This window comes from Solenopsis invicta, chromosome 1 (genome assembly GCF_016802725.1).
Source record: "Solenopsis invicta isolate M01_SB chromosome 1, UNIL_Sinv_3.0, whole genome shotgun sequence".
In the NCBI taxonomy this organism is placed as follows: Eukaryota; Metazoa; Arthropoda; class Insecta; order Hymenoptera; family Formicidae; genus Solenopsis; species Solenopsis invicta.
The window spans coordinates 21,724,901-21,747,547 of record NC_052664.1 but is presented as its reverse complement, the minus strand read 5'-3'; the positions used below and the strand labels follow the sequence as shown (position 1 = coordinate 21,747,547).

The window sequence follows — 22,647 nt, the reverse complement described above, 5'->3', positions numbered from 1 at the left end:
GAATTGAATTCGTAAAATACACATTAGCACGTGTATTTTAATTATATAAAAAAATTGTAATTCTGCGGTGTTAATGCGAAGTATAAATCGATTAACAAAATGGTATTTTTTATCGGTAAAACAAGCATCAACTTAAATTGCATTATGATTAAACGCAAATCCTTGAGAAATAAATACAAATATCGTTTTTCTTCTTTTTACTATTAATATGATATATTTGATTGCGCACAGCACAAATATATACAAAATTATTAGAATATTGATATTCTAATCTTTTTCTGAATCGCTACCATCCTCACTTTCGTCTTCCAGCTCTGGCATAGGAAAACGTAATAAAGCTGCTATCCCAGTTAATTGATCTAATTCTGAAAAATAAAATCATAATTTTGTTTTAATGCATGTTAGAATATGATTAATATATTTTATGCAATTTATTAAAGAGTTTATAGTTAGTTTAAAATAAATATCATTTATGTAAAACTTACGTTCTCCTGAAACATGTAAACTCGAAAATATTTTGACATCACCACCCGAATCTTTCACATTTTCAACCAATTCAACGTATTCCTTTCTCAATGCTACATCTTGACACCTGAAGGCAATGATTTAAAATAATAAAAGAAAAAAATTACAAATTGGAATTAATTGAAATTAATATTGAAATAAGTAGCAAGACAAAAAAATCACCTGAATAATTTATCTGATATAAGTAGAGTTTCCACTGCTTGAGCAGCACTGGCTTTTTCAACGTGTTTCTTGCCATAAAACGCTTTTTCAGGATCTGTCTGCAGAGTATTATAAAATGCCTCTAGAGCCCTTACTTCTCCTGCTGCTTTGGTATCAGAAATTCGAGAAACTACAGCAGGATCAGATAGAACCTCTGTGATAATAATAGGTTAAATAAGATTATAGTAAATACAAAAGTAAATATATTTTGTAAGCATTATGCTCACTGACATTTTGCATATAAATATACACTACCTTTTAATGAATGCTTAAAACCTGAACTAGCGTGAACTAGCAAAAATTTACTTTTATTATCTAGAATAATTTTAATATCAGATTTAACAGCTTGTTGTATCATGTAGTCCATAAACTGATCTTTCACAAAACCAGGACTGGCAAGGATAACGCATTTCACAAGATCAAAATTGACGTGTCTTAATATGGCTTGCATAATGCTCTCGTAAAATCGTGCCAAGCCCTAAATATGCATGAAATAAAAAATCTGTTTATTTACTTTACTATGTAAAATGTTTTTAAAAGATGGCATAACATTTCTCAAACCTTTTCATGTTGTGAAACGTTTCCTTTCCTTTTCCTTGGTATTACTTGATCAATTTTTGTACGAACTATTGTCATATTGGAAGTTATCAAACAAATTTGTGCTATGCCTTCTTGCATTATTGCAGCAGCTACATCAGCATTCTAGAACAAAGCAGAAGAGAGTTATAGTCAAGTATATAATCTTTATTTTCAAAAATTATAAACCTGTGCAGGGTCACACGCAGTGTCGACTCTTTCCAAAGAAATAGAATCCCATTTAGCTTTAGTGATACTAAATTTCCGATTTTGTTCAACATCCAGGGTGTGATATGCTCCTGTCTGTAACGCAAATAATGTTTTGATAATGCATATAGTAACATACATTTTTATTTAAATTAAATATAAAATAATTATAGATTCCTTTTATTTATTTTAACATTGCTCACTCAAGAAAATTCCTGTAAAATCTTGCAAACTGTATAGATTATGACTATATACACTGTATATAATGAATACTTAGCATTAATATAAATGTAATTAGCATTAATGTAGATGTAACTATTCCTTTACACTTCAATAAAAATCAACTACAATTAAAATTTAAATATCATCAGTATTTAACTTACTTTAACATATTTATTTTCTTCCACATTTCTACCTTTAAGTCGTAGAACACATGCTTGTGTATCAAAATCAATATTTTCTACACATATCGTTAGAGTAGTTCTGACTCTGTAACTGTTAGAACTACCAGTTGCGGATTCCATTTGCACTTTCCTAAATTAAACGTAGAAAATTGATAAGATGGTATCAATTAAAATGAAATTAATGTAAACACTTAACAGACATCTTTTCTAGACTATTTTTTCTACACCTTATCTTTTACTATATACTATGGGTCATTCATGTACATTGTTAAATTTTATTATTTTTACAAGTAATTATTACATAAAAATTATTAAGTATCTTATCAATCCTACTTTAACACCTTTAGAACCTCACAAATATCTTAATATCTTTAAAAACTATCGGTATGATTGTGTATTAAAAAAATTGTACATAAATATTAGCTGTAACCAATTATAGCCAACAAGATATTTCAAAGAAAAAAAATGCACAGACTTAAAATGTCCTAAGGTATGTTAAACATTATTATAAAAAAAATTAAAATTATTATTATATAAAATTGGAATGTACCTGAAAGTAGAACAGCTTACAAAGTCTCCTTCGCTAATGAGATTATAGGCATGCCACATATCCTCTGTATTTTCAGGAACAAAAGACACACGCCTAAAAATTTATTAATTCTAGTATTACATTTAGTTTTAAAATTATATATCAATATATATTTTGTATCATACACATAAGATGTATTTACCCTTCTCCATCTTTATCCACGTGCCTTGATACTAGCTTCATCTTGAAGAATATTTATCTTAAATTTAAAAAACATAAGGTATATTTTGCATAAATATAAGACACTCATTGTATCATATAATTATGAGTTTTATAAATTAAATTTGATATAAATATGCATCTTTATAAAAATTTTATATTATATAAAAATATTAATATATAGGAAGAAATTTAACATATTCTGAAGCACATTAATAAGAAATAAACAACGTGATTGTACACTGCATAAAAAAAAGCACACACGTATAGGTTAAATCATGATGATATCTCATTTAAAAACATCTATGAGTTACAATAGACTCAGAAATTTACCTTTACATTTATTGCACGATTATATCTTTAGGAACATTATAGAATTCATATTTTTTCTTTACTCGAAACGTTGCACAATAAATTATGCCATATGTCAAACATGACACTTCTCACTTTTCGATCGACCGGATCGGCAATTCACTTGCAACTTCACAACCTTTGTAATTGGTAGATAACCTCAAATTTATCTCATAGATGGCACTATTTGCGTTTGTATATTTCAAAATGCTAGTGCTATGCATGATAATAAATAATCTTAAATAATTGTATCACATAACTGCATCAAATAATAAAATCGATTCCTTATTTCGATGACTTTCAAAATGTCACTTTAAAACATGTGGATGATAATAAATATATTTATTTTCTTATCTCATTTGTAACAATAATAATATACATTAACTTAGTTATTAATAATCATATTCTTTTTACAATTTGCATTATTACATACAATTCTTATTTCTTAAGTACCTACATGATAAGAAATTTTACATACATGTGTGCGGCAGATTTTTTTCACAGACATATCTATACAATAGACTTAATATTAAGTCTTCACAAAAATTAGAGATCTTTGATAATAGAAGTCAATAAAAAGACAGTTCGTTTTTCAATAGAAAAAAAGAAAAAAAACATGCTCTGCTAACATTGATTCCACACAAATAACTCAGGTTAATAATGTCAGAATAATTAAACTTTACAGACTCATTTAAACATTTTTGATAATTTCTCTTTTTGTACACTGTCCTTCTCTTTGATGGCTGCTGCAAATGCCTGTAATTCCTTTTCGACAGTTTTGTGTAGAGAAGGATCAACTTCAGCAGCTTTTCTTAAATCTTTAATGGCATTTTCTTCATCCCATGCGCCAATGTATGCTTTACCTCTTCGATAAAGTGCCTTCACATTATCTATAAATAGCAAACTTAATAGTTCTATTGTTGTTGTTTCTATATAATTTATATTAATTTCGCAATAAATTCGTTTCATACCTGGCTCTGTCGTTAGAACTGTCGTACAATGTTCAATAACTGAATAATACTCTTTATTTAACAATTTACATTGTGCATAGTTTAAAAGCAACGGTATTTTCATTCGATTCAAGGCTGACCATTCTTCGTCATTTGGCTTCTCACTGAAAATCAAATATCAATTTATAATATATAATATAAAACATATTCTTTGCCTCACTTATATTTTAATCACACAATTGAGTTTCAAAAAAAATATATTACTTTATAGATAAAACTTACGCTAGCATGAGTTGTTCCAATATTCCAATAGCTTTTGCATATATTTCAGATGCGTCGTCATATTTCTTTTCTCTGAACAAATTGTTTCCCTTTTCTTTCATATGAGGAATGCTTTCAAGTTTTTCATTCTCTGTCATTTGCCATGACTCTTTCTCATACTCATCTGGCAATACTACCTTAAGAAGTTCTGTAAAACACAAGAGATTTTTTTATTAGTTGTTTTATAGTACTCTAAAGGACATTACACGTAAAACAATTTTAGTCATAATTGTAAGGCTGTAAGCAAATCAACCAATCAAAAATGCAGTCTTGCATTTTAAAATGCTCAATTGGTCGATATGTTTAAGGTCTTATGATTACAATTAAAACTCTTTTTACATGTGATAAAATCTTAAATGAGTTTAAAACTATTACACCTTTATCCTGAGAAAAAAATAAATATAGAAAATCATTAAAAGTGTAGAAGTTTTTACATTAAGAATGTCATTAATAATGACATCCTTAATGTAAAAAGAGTAATGACTAATGACTCATTATACTCGCATTTTTAAAAACATGTTAATATTTACATCTTAAATAAACTATATAAATATTCAAGTTGTATTTATAGAATTATATTTTTATTAAACAATACATTTTATAGTTTATTTACTTTATTTGTTATTTTGCATTTTTATAATCAAATTTAAGAAATAATGACAAAATTCTCAAATTTTTTATATAAGTACTTCAAGTTTCAAAATAATTTATAAAATATTTTATTGAAATTCTGAGCTTGATTGTTCTAAAAATTTTGTTCTTTTATAAAACTAATCTCTGTATTTCAATGAAACTTTACATAAATACATTTTGAATAAAGTACTTATATAAAAAATTTAAATTTTTATCATTATTTCTCAGTATAATTCTATTAGAGCATATTTTTACTGATTAAAATAATTTTTATCTAGGTAAAAATTTTTTGTATTACTTTCAAATGCAATACAGAATAATCTAAACCATAACTTTTTCATTATTTTGAAAATTAGTATAATGCATTCCAAGTTCTAACAAAGTGTATAATGTATTATATTCATACCTATTGTAAATTCTAAATCTTGAGGACATTTTATAAGTTCATCCAGATCAGCATAACCAATGCCTTCATTCTGAAGAGTAACACCACAACAATGATTACGTCTCTGTGTCTGTGGTTTGCCAGCTTCTCTTAATGTCTTAGAAACAAAAGGGTATGTCGTCACTAGCTAAAACACAGGAAACATCATAAAACTATGCTCAAGATTAGCTACTTGGTTATAGCAGAAAGTATAGCAAACATACACTTTTATGTACTTTGAAACAAGCAACTTCATTCAGTGCCATTTTTTGTATAATCACTTCCCATACTTCCAACTTGAATTTTTTCCCTAATATAAGTTCCATTGGATTTCCCATTGTTCTACTGTCATCTATCACTGTTTTGTCAAAATCGCATTTTGTAGTTTTAAAATGAAATATAACCTAGAATACAACCAATTAAAAATATTTGTAATGAAGTTTATAAGCAGAAATCTTTGTATAGTTAAAGAAAACAATATATACACCTTTGTTCCTGGTATAAAATTAATAATTTTTGATCCCGCATGAAGGACAGTTTTGACTATGTAGTCGTCATTCATCGTGGTCTATTTATCTATGTAACAGATAAAATTTCAGAAATAAATACTGCACTCTTGACAGACACTTTAACATTTGATTAAGCAATAAAATATTACGAATGTCGTCCGCCGTATTGTACATCATAGTAATTTAAAATATATAAACCAATATAAACAGTATGAAAAAGCAGCTATATAACCTCAATAATTTATTTAAAGTACAGTATAACAAAACTTTAATCCTGTACGTATATACATATTATTTTAAAATAACTTGTGTAATATTATCATTATTATAATAATTCATTAGCAAGTTGTAATGTAAAACTTACATTATGCCGTTAAGAATCTCGAGCTATCAAATCATATATTAAATTTTAAGGTATCTTTTCATGTGTCATTTGTTGCTCATTTTTTTAACTTAAAAAGGTCACGTGACCGATCAATTATTGGTTATAAAAATCTTTCTGGCGATAAAATTTTAATAGCTATTAAGTATTTTTAATTTCGGAAGATTATAAAGTTTGGTAATATTCTAATGTAAATAACATTTTTACAAAAAATAAATATTATAAATAAATAAATTGTTGCGTAAACATTGTGAAAATAATATTTAAGGAAAGTGAAAAGAAGATTGCTATATTATTTGTTTTTACTTGGAAAAGAAGTAATTATTAGAATGACCTAGAAGAATACACCAATAACAGCGAGCGCTCGCTCAACTGTTGAGTTCGCTAAACACGTCCAAAATTCAGCACAACATGGCGGCAAGTGAAGGGCATTCTTAACGAAAAGTTAACGATCTAATAGAAGTCTATGGTTGGAGCTATAAAAATGCGTTTACGCACACGCTTCAGATTTGAATTTACCGGTTGCGTCAGATGAGATGTTTTTCTCCGTTTACGATTGTGTAGCTTCTAGGTTATATTACAAATGATTTAGTTTGATTTTGTGTGCGATTTTTGGACACAAACTTAACAGAATGGTGGAAACAGAGACGAGAGAAATATGCTTAAAATTTATAAAGACCATCAAGAAGTGTAAGTTACAAACGTTCAAGACGGACTGTGTTGCATGTACTTCCTTTCGCTCCTTTGAAATGGAGCACATTTTGAGTTTATGTTTTAATATAGATTTTAATAATATATACATGTTTTATACTTTGTACTTTATACTTTTGTACTTTGAGTAAATATATTTTTATATGCTATACAAAGCTCAAAATATAATCTATAATTGCTACATCAAATAGTCAGAAATTTAGAGTTATTTCTTTTTTCTTGCTTTAGCAAAAAACACGAAATTTCTTGAGTTTGCCACATGTCTCACTACATTAGATGAGGAAGCAAGCACAAGAGGATTAGATGATGATATTTTTACTCAGCTTGCAAATGTTATTATAGATGAACATATAAACATGGGTTAGTACTTTATTAATAATAAGTATTATCGTCATAGTATTGGATTGAAATAAAAATTTGCAATGGCACAGATGTAGTTAAATAAATTCATGTACAAATATCTAAATATTGTCTTTGAATTTTACTTAAACAACACTGCAAATTTTTGCTCCAACTTAATATTTTATAGATTTAAATGTATTTTTACATATATATAAATAAATATACATTTTTGTGAATTAATTAAACTCCAAATTTATACATTAGGTGCCATTAGACAGGTGTCACTGATAAAATGTCTTATTCCGAAGTACAAAGTATCTGAGAAAATAGTAAAGTCTATAATCACCTGGTATCTTTCTTCATTGAATCGTTTGCCATTTACAGTTTGTATCATTGTCATACAATGGATCATAGGTAATTTAATTTTTATTCTAAGACCTGCTTGCATTTATCATAAAAATACTTTATGTGTATATATTATTTATTATAAATTGTGAATGCATATATGTACATCTGCTGCAGTATATGGAAGATATTGTTATTGTTTAGGTATATGGAATTATGAATTAGTAGATAGAAAAGTAATCAACACATATTATGATGTCTTCTTCTATGTTATGCTCAAGAAACAGAAACTGGTAACATACACATCCTTATTTACATAAAAATATTTGATATTTAATAAGTATTTATTATGAAAAAAATTAAAATGTAGCTGATTTTTTTACTATTATGTTTTAAAAACTTGTAATTATCTTGGAAATAGTATTATGGAAAGAAGTTTGGCTTTTGCTATTTTAAGATATGTCTTTATTATTTATTAAAATGTAATGATTGAAATATACATTGTCAAAATTAAGCTTTAAATCAATTTAAAATATTCTGTTTCATGTATAAATATAAATTTTAGGAACGTCAGATAGCGCGTCTTATCTATGTGCTGACGAGACCAGAAGATGTTACTCGCAGAGATGTCACAAGATTATTAGCACTTCAAAAAAATTATTCTAAACCTCAGACACATATTACTGCATTACTTTCGTAAGTATAATTGTGTAATTGCTTTATTAATTGAAAATAATGATTTAATGTGTTTGTAGTTTATTTAAATCATATAAACCTGAATTGGTGCCTGAGAAAATACAGTCAGTAAATATAGAAAGTGTATGGAAACCTATACCTGAATTCATACGATTACCATTAGAAGATGCCAGAGATCGCGCGGAAATCCAACAATCTTGGCAAAGCACTCAAACTCGTTTTAATTGGAATGTAATACAGGTATAAAAAAATATGTAAATATATCATAATATAATATGAAACAGGTGGCCAACAGGTGGGAAAAAAATTTAAAGAATGATTCTGAAGATTAAATAAGTTGTAAATCAAGAATGACAATATTGCGATTAAGGCTCGATTTTTTAAAATGATAAATGTGTATTTACATGAATATTTAAATATTTAGAATTGAAAAATCAAAAATAGAAATTTTGATGGGGACTTTATTATTTAATTGTAATGTCTAAATATTTGTATGTTTTAAATGCATATTTTACATGAATATTTAAACATTTATAATTAAAAAATAAAGCTTTTAATTGTAATATTATTTTTATTTTTCATTCTATTTTTATCATATAGAATTATTTAAAATTTTGTCTCGCCTATTACTGAACACTCTGTATAATGGTATGAGTTAGAATAAATTACATAAAAATTATTATATATAGTCTACAAAGAAGAAGAAAAGGATACTTCTACCATCTGTTGGTTATTTTCACATTGGTTCAAGCATTTTTAAAGATAAATATGCAAAATCGATTTTTGATATAAGCAGGTGAGTAACCTAAAATAACGATTTATATCCATTTAATATATAATGTTAATATGTATTATATATATACACATACATGTGTATTATTTGTATATCAGTACAGAAGAATTAGGAAAGTATCAACAAAATGTTGAATTACCTTGCAATGCTGTTTCACTTTTGGCAAATATGGTTGGTTACCATCTTCTTACATACGCAGATTTTCAGTACCAAAGTAGATTTTCCTACAATCTTTATAATACTCTTACAAGAGGTATATGTATTTTCATTCTTTTACTATTATTATGTAGAAAACTATTTAATATAAGTTTTATATACTATAAAGGTAGTTAAGCGTTGCTTACTACGTTTCAGCATTTATTCTGGAAAATGGAAAGTTTTCTGAGGAAGAAATGGATACATTTTTAACTATGACAGTCGAATTTTCTCGATACATGCAAGAAGGAATACTTATAGTTAAACTGTTCTTTGATGAATATTTATATTACAATTCAGGAGACCATCTGCTAAAGTTACTTGATTTGTTGCAATGGATGACTTCTATATCAGTAACTGGTAATTTATATAGATATGTTCCAACTAGCCTTTATAATATCAAAATGTTAAATGTTCTAGCTAGTCTTTATAATGTTAATGTTAAATTAAAATATTGTAGCTTATATTTTCAGAATTACGAGAAAACATTTTGATACATGTGCAGAATATATTTTACGAATCAAGTTTAAATATGAAATGTAAAATAATTAGATCTCTGCAGAAACTAATTACAAACTTGGTAAGGATTAAATATTTTCTCAATCGATGTAGCATGCCCCTCTCTCTGTATATATCTTGTATATTATATTACATGACAGGAGTATGCAAAACTAGTTTACAGATTACATTTACGTTAACAGTTTATTTTTTTTACATATATATAGTCGTTACATTAATATAATTCATTACAGTTTGTAAGACAAGGACTCGAAGAACAGGGTCAATATGCATCGTCTTTTTTGCGACAAGGTCCACTAGAAGATTTAGCAGAAATTGTACATGTGCTTACAACGATATTAGAAAATCTTATTGTTTCTGGATTAAACATACATAATTACAATGTTATATTGCTATCAGAAATTTTGGCATTTTATGAAGAGGTATGTATGAAAACCAAATTATAAATAATGCAATTGTAATATTTAATTGATCAATTTTTAATTATTTGATCTGCTTAAAAGATCTGTACATTAGAAAGCCGTAGTAATGTGTCTTGGACATTGCCGCCACCGGCAGTTATTTACGGAGCATTTATTACGAAAAGTTGTGCTATCCTGTCAAGAGTTTGTAGATTACTACTACGGTATTAATTTTATTTAATATATTATTGATTCTTTTTTTTAAAGTTAATTTTATTCTATATTGATACTTGGATTACAGATATCGTGAAATGAGTTCACATTTATATCAGATTATGCCATCTGACATATACCAAGACAAAGTTCATGTTATATCTATTTATGCAAATGATATTCATAAAGCATTATGGTATGACAAGGTACGTACGAACAAGGAATAAAAAATGTTTATGTAGACATTATACATAAATAAACAGCGTTCAAAGAGTTGTTTCAACAGCCTTTCAGTGACCGAAAGAATGGTATCCTTCTGAAAAATTTTTCAAAAAAAATGATCGACGATTTAGAAGATTGTAATCTAGACACCTTATTAAACATCAGCAATCATTATGCGATATTATTTTACAAATACACAATAAACAAATCAGGCCTAAAGATAAGTACAAAAGAGGTGAGTGTCAAATTAAAATCTGACTACTAAATTTTTAAATTTAAACTTGTAATTTATTATAAATTAATGTAAACTAATATAAAAGCTTTAAATTATAATTTTTCAATTTATTAAAAAAATTAATAATTTAAAAAGGAAAAAGAAATTTAATTTATTCAAGAAGCACATATTACCATTTACTTTTTAAAAAATTTTGATTGAACTTTTTTTAATGTATAAATTATTTCTTAATGTTAATTTTATTAATTTTCTAGGATGCTAAAACTATGGCCTTTTATTATTATCCTGCAATAAATGAATTTCTCGCTGCATTTCATGAATGATGTATTTCAAACTTAAAAAAGAAAAAAATACATCATATATTTGTAATGTGTTTCTATATAATATCAATGGTAAATTAATTATCAAGTAAATGTACAAAGTGATTGAAAAGTAAGTTATTGATATTGTATTTCTCAATATATTTTTCTATTTTTTTCTTTCTACGAATAAAAAGTTTTTAGAAATGTCTTATTGAGTAAAATTTATTTTTAATGTAATTTATTTGACTCTGATTATATAAAGTCATACAAGATATTTAAATGAAATAAAAAGAGTTTAAAATAAATGACAATAATGATACACTTAGAGAAAAGCGATAAAAAAGAAATTATTATGCTGGAAAATAACTAAAATTGTATATATGAAGATTAAAATTATATATATGTATATATATGTATGTATGTACAAAGATGATTCGTTGCATAGTATCGATCAATTTTTTATTAAACTGCTAATATACTATTAACTTATTAGGATTATTTCTTTTTAATATACATTGCTATAAAAAATAATAATGTGCGTATTCTTCCTCGAATTTGAATCGTGAACATACTAAAATTTATATTTTAATAGAAACTCTGTTTACGAAATGTTTCTTGTAAATATTATTTAATATCAAATTAAATATTTTTAAGAAGTACGAATGTTTAATATTGTTATAATATTTAATGGGTAATTTGAATTAGGTACATCATTTTTGTTTAATAATGCACTGTACTTTTATCGGAAATGTTGAAAACATAATTTTTTGGTTTTCTTTAATATTGTGTATCAGTTATTTCACAAAAATTTAATAAATGAAAAGTAAAATGCGAATATTTTTTCTCATTGTTTATGAAATTAATCTAATTGTAATCGTATTTATTTCTACCTTATAGTAATATATTGAAAGATTAGGCTATTGATGAAATTATCACACTTTCTATTGCTGTCTTTCGGCATTCAATGACATTCAACCAAGCAGTACACTGCGTTAAGATATTTGTCTAAGTCTAGATTCTATTGTAATATGTATGTATAAAGGCAATGTATGACAATGTATAAAGAATTCTGTAAAAAAAAGCAAATCTGTCTTAATTGCATATCATCTATGTGTAAAGCATTGAAATATTGATTATATATAAAGAAAATAACAAATATAATAAAAGAAAAAAAGGTGCATTTTGTAAATGTAACAAAGAATTTTTTGATTTTTTAAAAACTGAGATTTGAAGAATTTTACTTCTTAAGTTCATAAATATATATATATATAGATAAGGCCACACACGCCGATATGCTGTATTTTATTAAATCTGATATTAATATAAAAGTTAAATGCATCGAAAGGAAATGTTTCTACAGTAATCACGGAAATTAAATATATGATAGAATTTATTTTTGTCATTACACTTCGACATGTCTTATCGTTCAACTTCTTTATTCGCTTAAACTTTAACTATGATTAATAACGCAAAGAATAGCATTTATTTCCAATAATGTAAACAAAATGTGCTAGTTTGTGTGTCACATACTCATTAGTGGATCGCCTTACATTTTCTGATTGAATACACTAAGGGCAGTGACTTTAGCTTAAATCGTAAAAAATTTGTTCAGTGTAAAAACAATACATATATATGTATATATACATTATGAAAATTATGAAACTCTGCTTTAACTAATTTTAACGAATGTATAATGTCATATGGCACGAACAGATAAATCATTTAATAAAATATCGGCCATATATCTTATCATATTCTCTTGTACTTAATATGTAATAAGATATTTATATGATATTCACATATTAATTTTTCCTATTAACGAATTACGCAAATCTTTAATAATTTTTCTATATATTTTCATGTACTATTATGTTGCTCTTCTTCAACTAATCGCAAATAAAAGGTGAAATTTTGTGTACATATGAATAATTGCGAAGTATAAGAAGGACAACGTACATTATATTATACCCTCAGTGTAATGTTTTGCACAATCTCCGATATACATCTTTTACAATAAAAACCGAGTTCTAAAAATACAATTAATTAGATTTGCAAAGTCGTGTGTAAAAATATCTCTTTTCATGAAAATATTTTATGAATAATCAAAATTAAATCGTCGTAGGCTGTTTACGTGACACTTTAGATTTTTAAAAAAATTAATATTTATGAAAATGACATGATTCAAATGTGCATAATATCATAAAGATACTGTGTGATAAATAAATACTTATAATGTGTATGTATTAATGTGTACGTGGATGACTAATACAAAAAGAAAAACAATAACTAACGCTATAACGGATCTTATCGCATTATTTGTCTTTGTTGCAGATTCTAGAATATGCATAATTCCAGTCAGATATATATATGTATGTATGTATAAGTCATAAATAAATATCTCGTTGAACACAATACATTCGTTTCATACGTTTAAACTTGCGATTTTAAGAAGTACCTTTCACAAAACACCGACACAATGAATTTCTATAAATTTCATAAAGGATATAGCTTTGTCATAGTTCTAAATTAATGTCACGATTTCAGCTTCATTTTCTTATAATTACATTTACGTAAAATAAACACTATTTTAATACGTGAATCTGAATTCATGAATACTGCAAGCCAGACTACATCTTTTTATGTCAGACATTTTAAAATCAAATTTAACGTTTACATCCACAGAAAACAGCCCGTATTCGCCCAAATAATAAATAATCTTATCTGTCTCATGTAAGATTTCGATCTTAACTCTACTATTTAATGATGTGTTTTCAAAATAGAAAATCAAAATATATCATAATGCATATGACAAAATATTGAAACAAAAAAATGTAATTATATGAGTTCTTGATTGATTATATAAAAACAAATGCAAATATTTATTAAGATTTAATATTACTCATTGTATATTCTTATACTATCAATATAATTTTTTGTTTAGATATTTATTATTTAAGTTTAAAGTATTTTAACAAATGTAGGCGTATTTACATAGTGTGTGCTTATAATATTTAAACAATTCCTATCAATATCCCATACAGAAAATTTATGAATATAAACATATAAAATAATATTTGTACACTTACAAGATGTAATCTAAACAGATATTAAATGTAGGAATATAATAATGAACTATAGAGTACAAAAATAATTGAATAAAAAAAGTTATTTGAGCGAGAACGAGCTGTTGGCAGTACGAAATTATATTAATTGGCATACATTTTGTATAAGACCAAATTCAAATCGTAAAATAAAATAATTTTTTTTTATCAGATAGTGAATTCTATAAAATATTGATTAGAAAACTAAAATTTTCAGACACATTCCAATCAATTATAATCACTCTGGAAGCTGATCATTACAAGGATAAAGTCGTGTGTTTCATCTTAATCACTTTCCCTTAAATTTTGAATCTATCTTTGGCACAATATGTTAATTAAGAAAAACTTAGTTGTAATTAATCATGAAAATAATAAAATGGAAACAAATGTACAGGCCATAATTCATGCATAAATATATGCATATATACACATTTATGAACAATGTGCACTTCTTTTTAAACCTGTACTAACCATTCCATCCAAAAAGCATATATACGAGTTTTGCCTAATGATAAATAAACTCCAAAAAATTAATCAATCTTACAATTAAAAACGTGTTCTACGCATATTTATACACATATATACACAAATACATGTGCATATGCGTATATATGTCTGTGTAGATGTTGAAGATACATCTGTATGCGCGAAGTTATATATTTGAAAGTATATAAATACAAATATAAATATATATATATATATTCATATTTACACTTATAATACACGTAGTGTATCACACAACACACACACACACACACATATATATATCTATATTTGTATTTATCACGTGATATTGCTAACAAAAGTAACTATTTAGGATATCATTTTTAGGATGATAATCAGTTCGTTTGATGTGTACTTGATAATCATGCCCCTGTGTATATCTGTATACATAAGTGCATATATGTATCTCTATTTTTATTCCTAACACTCACACATTTGTCCATGTACTATACTGAAACGAATTTACGCTTCACTTCACTTTTAGCAATAACACTTTTGTACATGTAGAGCAGTATGTATCTATCATATCGAAAGAACGAGATATAGACAACAGTTTCACATTTAACAGTAGAGTGATAAAATAAAACAGATCAGTCCCAACTGCCATCACTTTCTACTTCGTCAAGTGCATCTTCTGCATCAGAGATCATACTTTCATACGAGATATCTGGCTCATCTTCTAGGAACTCATCCCGTTTTCTTTTCAAACCTGCCTTGCGTTTCTTTAATGCAAATTCGTCCTCTGACGTTCGCTCCTTGCGGAACTCGTAGACTAGTGGATAAATATGTTCAATTGCTGCTTGGACTGCAGCAACGTTAGGTGCTGTAACATAACACACAACTATTGTATAGTCATGTAATTTTGTGTGAATAAACTTACTAAACAAAAACAAATACATTTTAATATTTATGATTTAATCATAAATTGTAAATATTTAAATGTTCATATATTCAATGTTCATATATTCAATGTTTCTTTTTTAAGAATTTTTTTAATTAGAACTTTTAATCTAGCAATATTGTATTGTAAAATTAGAAACAAGATATCAAATGTGAAAATACTAATTTATTATTGCAAAAGTATTGATTTATTTTCAATGCAATAAAAAATTTATAACTTTTTTTTATACATTTCTGATATAGTTTTACATTGCCAGGAATATACAGAGATTAAGTTTTAGTAAAAAAGTCAATTTTTCTATAGTAACAAAACAATTGATACCAACCTGTTACAGTAACACTTCCTGTAGAAAATATCTTCAGAGTAGCTTTTGGATCTTTTAGCTTATATGTAACACCAGGATGTAATTCTGGTTCATAACTGTATATCACATAAAAATATTGATATAATTATCACACATTTATATATTTGTATAATTATTAACAACTACTGATAATAATTTTTAAATGCTTTAGATTTTATTTATACTGAGTGAGAGATATTTTAAATATTAGTAAATTGAACAATTTTTTAAATAAATTGAAACAACACTATACTATACAATTATTAATTGCTCACTTTTTCATACTTACTCGGCATTTTCTTTATGATGTATCGAAAATGATGTTATCTTAATAGCAAATGGCATACAACAAGTGCCTAATACATTGACCACCCTATAGTTGTTAAATCTCACTTTAAATCCAAGTTTTTGAAGAGAACGGGCAAATCTGCGCGCTGCGATTTTTGCTTGAACCTCACTGGTTGCACCAGTACAAGTTACTTTACCAGATGACCAAATAGATGCTGTAGTATATGGTCTTCTTAATTTCATCGTTATCATCTGAAAATATCACAAAACACAAGTCTATATATAATGTTTTTTTAAAAATTATATCTGTATTTTAAATATATTATTCCTTTTATTCTCGTTATATACTTTACTATATTATGTTAACAAAATATGTTAAATAATAAATAAAAACATATATTCAACAATTATAAAAATCAAAATACTTTATGTGCTATCATACAACTAGAAATTTTTACTTCTAAAAGTAATAAACTAAAATTTTAAGTATTGTAGGCAACAATGAACTTAGAATATAGATATGATGGATTTTCTAATCATGTGATTACCTATATTTTAGAGTCTAAATTTAGACTTAAAAAAATTATTGCTTTGAAAAAATTGTGCATTTTTTTAACATGAATTTTTCTGATAGAACACGAATAAGCGTGTACAAGGCTCTATACATGTATATAATAATAAGAGAATATCAAGGATATTATATTACAAATCTCTGTAACTAATCTGTGTAACATTATATCTGTGTAAAAAGCATACGTCACAGAAATGCACTAATGTTTACTAATGTAAGCTTTTGATAAAAGATCAGGACCTAAGAAGAGAAATTGTAATGTAATATGTGTATAAGAGAAGAGTGCTGAGTTTACAAAAAAGTTTCAAGAAACAGTTGTAGATTTCTAAGTACGAGCAACTATTAATCATAACTTCCAAGAAAGATTATGATAATATTATCTTTTTAATTAGAAATCAATATTTCCGGCGCAATAAAATGTATGTACTCATAATAAAAATAAATTCCATACAAATTAGATATTCCACATAAAATCCAATAACTTTTATTTGAATTTTGTTTTAAAATTTAATTTTCTTTCTTTCTAGATATGTATAAATTAAAATTATATAACAATATTAACCAGATAATTCATTGTTAGAGCAGTTATTTGATAAACAGAAGAGATTTTCAAAGTTTTCATTTTACATATTCTGATACTATAAACTTAAAATAAAAAATATTTTATTATGATAAAAACAAATGATTTAGAAATGACCGTGAATTTAATCACACGGTGATTAGAACAAATTAGTCTTTACTGGAATCACAAATAATTTCCTGTAAAAACGGTTGATTCCTATAAAATTACATTCCTATAAAAAGTGCAAATGTAACAAAAATAATAAAAAAGCTAAGATCGATTATTTTAACAGAGTTAATGCTTTCATCTTGAAAGTTTTAATTTATAAAATGCTATAATATAATCAAAGAACAATACTATTGAGAATACAATTATATAAAAATTATCAGCACATACCCCATTTTCTCTTCTGTATTCCACATTAGATCCTTTGAGTGCTATTTCTCGCAGATTTAAATGACACCTTACACTAAAGCTGCAAACTACGTTGTTGATAACAATATCAAGCTCTGGAGGTTCTTCGTGAGGCTCTTCATGTGATTGTTCATGAGCCTCTTCGTTACGTTCTTCGGTATGAGCCACGTAAGATTGAAGTTGACTATCAAACAGTCTATTGTCCTTTTCTCCTGTGCAGGAGTTTGCATTGTCCAATTTATTAACATCTTTTACATGATTTAATGATTTATTTGTTAATGGTTTCATGCCATTCTCCTGAATAGCAGTTGCCATAATATTGTGTACCTGCAACACAACATGGATTTTTTAATTAATTTTTAATATTTTAATACAATTTTTATACTGCATTAGTTTAAATTTTGTCAAATTTTAATATATAAATTAATATGTAAATAAAAAAGAAAGACTTCTGTTTGTTATTATAACTATTAAATAAGAAGGATATAAAATATAAGAAATTACTGTTATTTGGTACATGGTAATATATGTAAAAAAAAATTAAATATCCAATACGTTTCGCAATTGACATAAAAGGTTAAGATAATTTTTCATATTAAAGATGTATTCGTATTTTGTAGCCTTAATTTTAATCTTTAATATATCAGCTAATATAAACTTTAAATATTGCATGATTTTTTAATTAAAGTATACCACACACATTATATTTCTGTGAAAAATTAAATACATTTATTGATTTATATTTTTAAAATTTAACAATAAAATATAACGAGTGACAAACATGTTAAATTCTTTCAAGCTTAAAAGTGATTATTAATTTTGTCTTTAAAATTTAATTTGTGAAATAACTTGTATTTTTAATACAAATAACACAATTTAAAATATTCAACTGCTTTAATATTGAAATAAATCTATATCAAAACTGCAACTTTACAGGAACATTTCGAGCAAATTCATAAATTGTTAAGTGGCTATACTTGGCTATTTTTAGCAATTTTTAGTAATAACTATTGGTGTATTTCTCACAATATAAATTTCCATTTTACAAATGTGCGTAAAAAGTAACTCACACAATGCTCAAAGGAATAACAACAATAATAAAATGTACATTTAATAAAAGCTATCAATGGTGATAACGGCAATGATAATGGTCTGATTTATGTAAAACTTTTACTAAGCCTTGCACAAAAATAAATTATATCTTGGTTTAAAATGGATTGTTTAAATTTAATCGTCACAAAAGTAACGCTCATTCATGACCTCTTCGTGCGGAGAAACTCGAGTGACGAGTAACGGAACGCGATGTGAACGATCGGTTCAAATCTCGGCAAGAATTATATATAGCTCGGCAAAATAGCGGTCGTTGTTTTGCGTTTAACAAATCGTCGAAGCAGACGCACGATCACGCATCCGAGTGTCCCTCAGCGTGACAGAATCGCGCGAATCGCGAGGGAGAAGACCGAGCGGATGCTGGGGACGCACGATGCTCGCGCTGCATCCGCACGTGGGGGGAAGGGCCATTCGCGTTTCGTAAGACGGGGAGACACGCACGAGGTTACGGCACGACGTCGGAGCGCCGACGCGACGAAAGTCGCATTAAAAAGCAGCGGGAATCGAGTAGACCGTCGGCGCCGGGGACGACAAGCACGACCGCTCTGCGGAACACCGCTTCCGAGAATGTTCCGTGAACGGAATACTCACGCGGAATACTCGTCGAGAACTCGCGCGGGGACGAATGGTTCAGGAGAGCGGGGAACTTACAAGTTACGCTATGCCAGGCAGCCGTAATCCGTCGCACGCAGATCAAGGGTAACGTCTTTGTTGACAAGTACCAGCGGAACGTAAAATTGGCTCAATAACAACCATTGCCATTGTTCTCAGCCATATTCGCTAGACTGGCGACTACTGGCGACCCAAGCGGCCAACTGGTGACCACGGGGCCACTCGCGGTACACAGATAAGCAAGTCGTGACCGTGAACAAAATCGCGATTCAGATGCGCAACCACTCACTGAGCGGCATTTGAAGATGATTGGTTCTACCTTTCGATTCAACCAATCATCTTACAACTTGCGACTTACTACATTAGTACAGTCGTGAGCTAAAAGGTTGCAACCACAGCCCGAGCGTACTCTTGCGGGGGTGGTGATAAATGCGGTAAGGGGAAATAAAGAATAAACTCGGCTTCACGTGTGCATAAACGTGCCGAATATTTCCGAGTTTAACCGAAGTTATCCTCTATTTTTTCTCTGGCCCATAAGCTAGCGTGTGTTTTTCCCCTTACGTCGATTATCACACTCTCTCTTGTCTAAGGCCGGTATTCATAGTCGAGTCTTATTTCAAGATTGTCTTAAGCAACGTCTTAAGATGCTAATATGGTTCTCTGATTGGTTGATGGCATCTTAAGGTGATACTTAAGACAATCTTAAATATAAGAATCGACTATGAATACCGGCCTAAGATAGCAGTTTACGCTCGGTCTATAGTTTCCTAAGTTTATGGTTGCAACCATTGAACTATACTCTAAGGCCGGTATTCATAGTCGATTCTTATTTCAAGATCGTCTTAAGTAACGTCTTAAGATGCTAATACGGCTTTCTGATTGGTTGATGGCATCTTAAGGTGATGCTTAAGATAATCTTAAATATAAGAATCGATTATGAATATCGGTCTAAGGCCCGGTTTTTCATTAACTTGTAGTTAAACGTAATCTGCCAACCAATGAGCTTCACTTATGGCATCATCATGAGTGAAGCTCATTGGATAAAACATCAGGTTAAGTTTAACCACAAGTTAACCGGATAATGAAAAATCGGGCCTAACTGGAATAGGCACTGCCATATTACGTCCGTAAGCGGAAAACGTAATAGAAATAGCATAATGCGATGGGCCACCTCTCTTTTTCTAAGCGTCCTCTGCGCATGCGTCAGCATTCACCTTACATTCCTACTCAAAAATTAAATTTTTTCTTTGTTTTCATGTTGATACAGCATGTAATGGAATTCGTGGAAACGTGGAAGAAATTAACTTTTACAAACAGTGTTAAATATAAAGGAAAAATTTTATTTATGTACGTCACTCAAGTCGCTCGTTCATCTAATCCTCATGTGCTGGTACTGCAAAACTTTCTAACGTGACTGTACTAACAAAGAGAGGTGGCCCTTCGAAATGGCTCTCTCTCGTCACATTTTCTGGCGGCTAGTGCCCATTCCAGTTAGAGTATAGTTCAATGGTTGCAACCTTTTAGCTCACGACTGTACAGTGCGTTGCATTGATGCCTGGAGTACCAATTTTAGGGACCACGTTTTTTTCTTGATTGTTTTTATGTTCATGATTGAATGCTGCGGTGATCGTTGACGGCAGCATTTGGTCATAAACGTAAAAATAACTAAAAAAGAAACGTGGTTCTTAAAATCGGTACCCCAGGCATCAATGCAACGCACTGTACATACGTCACAGTATAACCAGTATGTCCGCTCATAAAAAATGCGCGTGGTCTTATTGCGCAGCTTTTGTTTTTAGTCACTTAATGAGACGCAAAAAAAAATAGGAACATATATACATGCACTGACAACTTAAAAATTTTTGTAAGCATCTGTGAAGCAACAATTTGTAAAGTGCAGTATAAATCGATGCAATAATAAATTCAAAGTGCAGTTTTTTAACTAACCAAAAGATGGTCACGTGTTTTCCACGCAAAGATCAAAAGTACCGACACAAGCGGACATACTAGTTATACTGTGTATTCTTTTATAGCGATTTCGGCTGGGGCACATCGGTATGCCACCGATAAGGTGGCACACAAACTGGCCCCGACTATTTTCTCAGGTCCACTTTGTGTACACCCAATATGCATTTGTGAGGTGTATCGAGCCCAGACGAACACGCGGCACCACTGAGAGATTTATTTGACTAGCCAAAAACAAAAGCTGCACCGACACCTGAAATGTGCAACCGGTGTGCCCCAGCCGAAATCGCTATTAAATTATTCATCAGATCTAGAAGAATAATAGCGTGTGCTCACTTAACTGTTGAGAGTGTCCCGTTTGACCACGCGCCAATTGACCACAGCTATTCACAAGGGCCTGTGTCTAGAGTTTATCCATTGTTCAAGCCTTTAACTATATAATTATGGACTAGCAGTTACCTCCACTTTTCCTATTCTCACAATGCTTTGCAGTCCCCAACATCACGTGCATCTTCGATGGTTAAATGGTAGAAAATTGAAACACAAAGTTGCATTTTGTCGGTAAAACAAGAAGAAAGAGAGAGATGAAATATGATATGACATATGAACTTCAAAGTTTAAAACCATTAAGTACACCCAAGGACTTTGATTCTGTCCATGTGAAAATTTTCCAAACTGAGAAGCCGCTATCTTTCTACATACTTATAGTTTATGATTAACGTAACTACCAATAAGCTCTAGTGGTTTCATTAATCATGAACTGCGAGTATGTAGAAAGTAGTGACTTCTCAGTTTGGAAAATTTCCCCATGGACAGAATCAAAGTCCTTGGGTGTACATAATATAGGTGGTTTTGAACTTTGCTAAGTTCATATTATATTCCATCTCTTTCTTTCTGTTTTACCGACGAAATGCAACTTTGTGTTTCAATTTTTTGCCATTTAGGTCGGTATTCATAGTCGATTCTTATATTTGAGATCGTCTTAAGTATCACCTTAAGATGCCATCAACTAATCAGAGAGCCGTATTAGCATCTTAAGACGTTGCTTAAGACAATCTTGAAATAAGACTC

The 22,647-nt window shown here is 28.5% G+C and overlaps 4 protein-coding genes across 7 annotated transcripts; 1 reads left to right on the top strand and 3 right to left on the bottom strand.

Moving 5' to 3' along the window:
* Positions 1-182: 182 nt before the first annotated feature.
* LOC105194823 (protein pelota) lies at positions 183-3,167 on the bottom strand. Its single transcript, XM_011159934.3, has 10 exons — positions 2,995-3,167; positions 2,645-2,701; positions 2,464-2,556; positions 1,893-2,043; positions 1,492-1,605; positions 1,288-1,428; positions 982-1,204; positions 688-880; positions 486-592; positions 183-365 (listed from the first exon to the last, which is right to left on the bottom strand). Exons 2-10 carry the CDS (start codon positions 2,683-2,685, stop codon positions 268-270), a joined length of 1,161 nt encoding a protein of 386 aa, XP_011158236.2. The 5' UTR covers positions 2,686-2,701; positions 2,995-3,167; the 3' UTR covers positions 183-267.
* Positions 3,168-3,369: 202 nt separating this feature from the next.
* Positions 3,370-6,368, bottom strand: LOC105194821 (AH receptor-interacting protein). Of its 2 annotated transcripts, none has more exons than XM_011159932.3 (7): positions 6,214-6,368; positions 5,828-5,916; positions 5,565-5,744; positions 5,323-5,488; positions 4,245-4,431; positions 3,984-4,126; positions 3,370-3,902 (listed from the first exon to the last, which is right to left on the bottom strand). In XM_011159932.3, exons 2-7 carry the CDS (start codon positions 5,900-5,902, stop codon positions 3,700-3,702), a joined length of 954 nt encoding a protein of 317 aa, XP_011158234.1. In that variant the 5' UTR covers positions 5,903-5,916; positions 6,214-6,368; the 3' UTR covers positions 3,370-3,699. The 2 variants fall into 2 exon arrangements, with proteins under 2 accessions (XP_011158234.1, XP_025987166.1); XM_026131381.2 differs by lacking the exon at positions 6,214-6,368 and adding an exon at positions 5,999-6,125.
* Positions 6,369-6,718: 350 nt separating this feature from the next.
* Positions 6,719-11,510, top strand: LOC105194820 (centromere protein I). The gene is made up of 15 exons (XM_011159931.3): positions 6,719-6,921; positions 7,171-7,302; positions 7,549-7,698; positions 7,834-7,922; positions 8,195-8,325; positions 8,385-8,565; positions 9,015-9,121; positions 9,217-9,371; positions 9,473-9,673; positions 9,787-9,893; positions 10,066-10,254; positions 10,336-10,457; positions 10,535-10,652; positions 10,733-10,903; positions 11,158-11,510. The coding sequence occupies exons 1-15, from the start codon at positions 6,864-6,866 to the stop codon at positions 11,224-11,226; spliced, it is 1,980 nt and encodes a 659-aa protein (XP_011158233.1). The 5' UTR covers positions 6,719-6,863; the 3' UTR covers positions 11,227-11,510.
* A 1,067-nt stretch (positions 11,511-12,577) lies between these two features.
* Positions 12,578-22,105, bottom strand: LOC105194819 (TATA box-binding protein-like 1). Of its 3 annotated transcripts, none has more exons than XM_026131380.2 (5): positions 21,913-22,105; positions 17,872-18,216; positions 16,344-16,594; positions 16,037-16,131; positions 12,578-15,633 (listed from the first exon to the last, which is right to left on the bottom strand). In XM_026131380.2, the coding sequence occupies exons 2-5, from the start codon at positions 18,202-18,204 to the stop codon at positions 15,401-15,403; spliced, it is 912 nt and encodes a 303-aa protein (XP_025987165.1). In that variant the 5' UTR covers positions 18,205-18,216; positions 21,913-22,105; the 3' UTR covers positions 12,578-15,400. The 3 variants fall into 3 exon arrangements, with proteins under 3 accessions (XP_025987165.1, XP_025987164.1, XP_011158232.1); XM_026131379.2 differs by having other exon boundaries at positions 21,918-22,105; XM_011159930.3 differs by lacking the exon at positions 21,913-22,105 and adding an exon at positions 19,651-19,832.
* Positions 22,106-22,647: the final 542 nt, after the last annotated feature.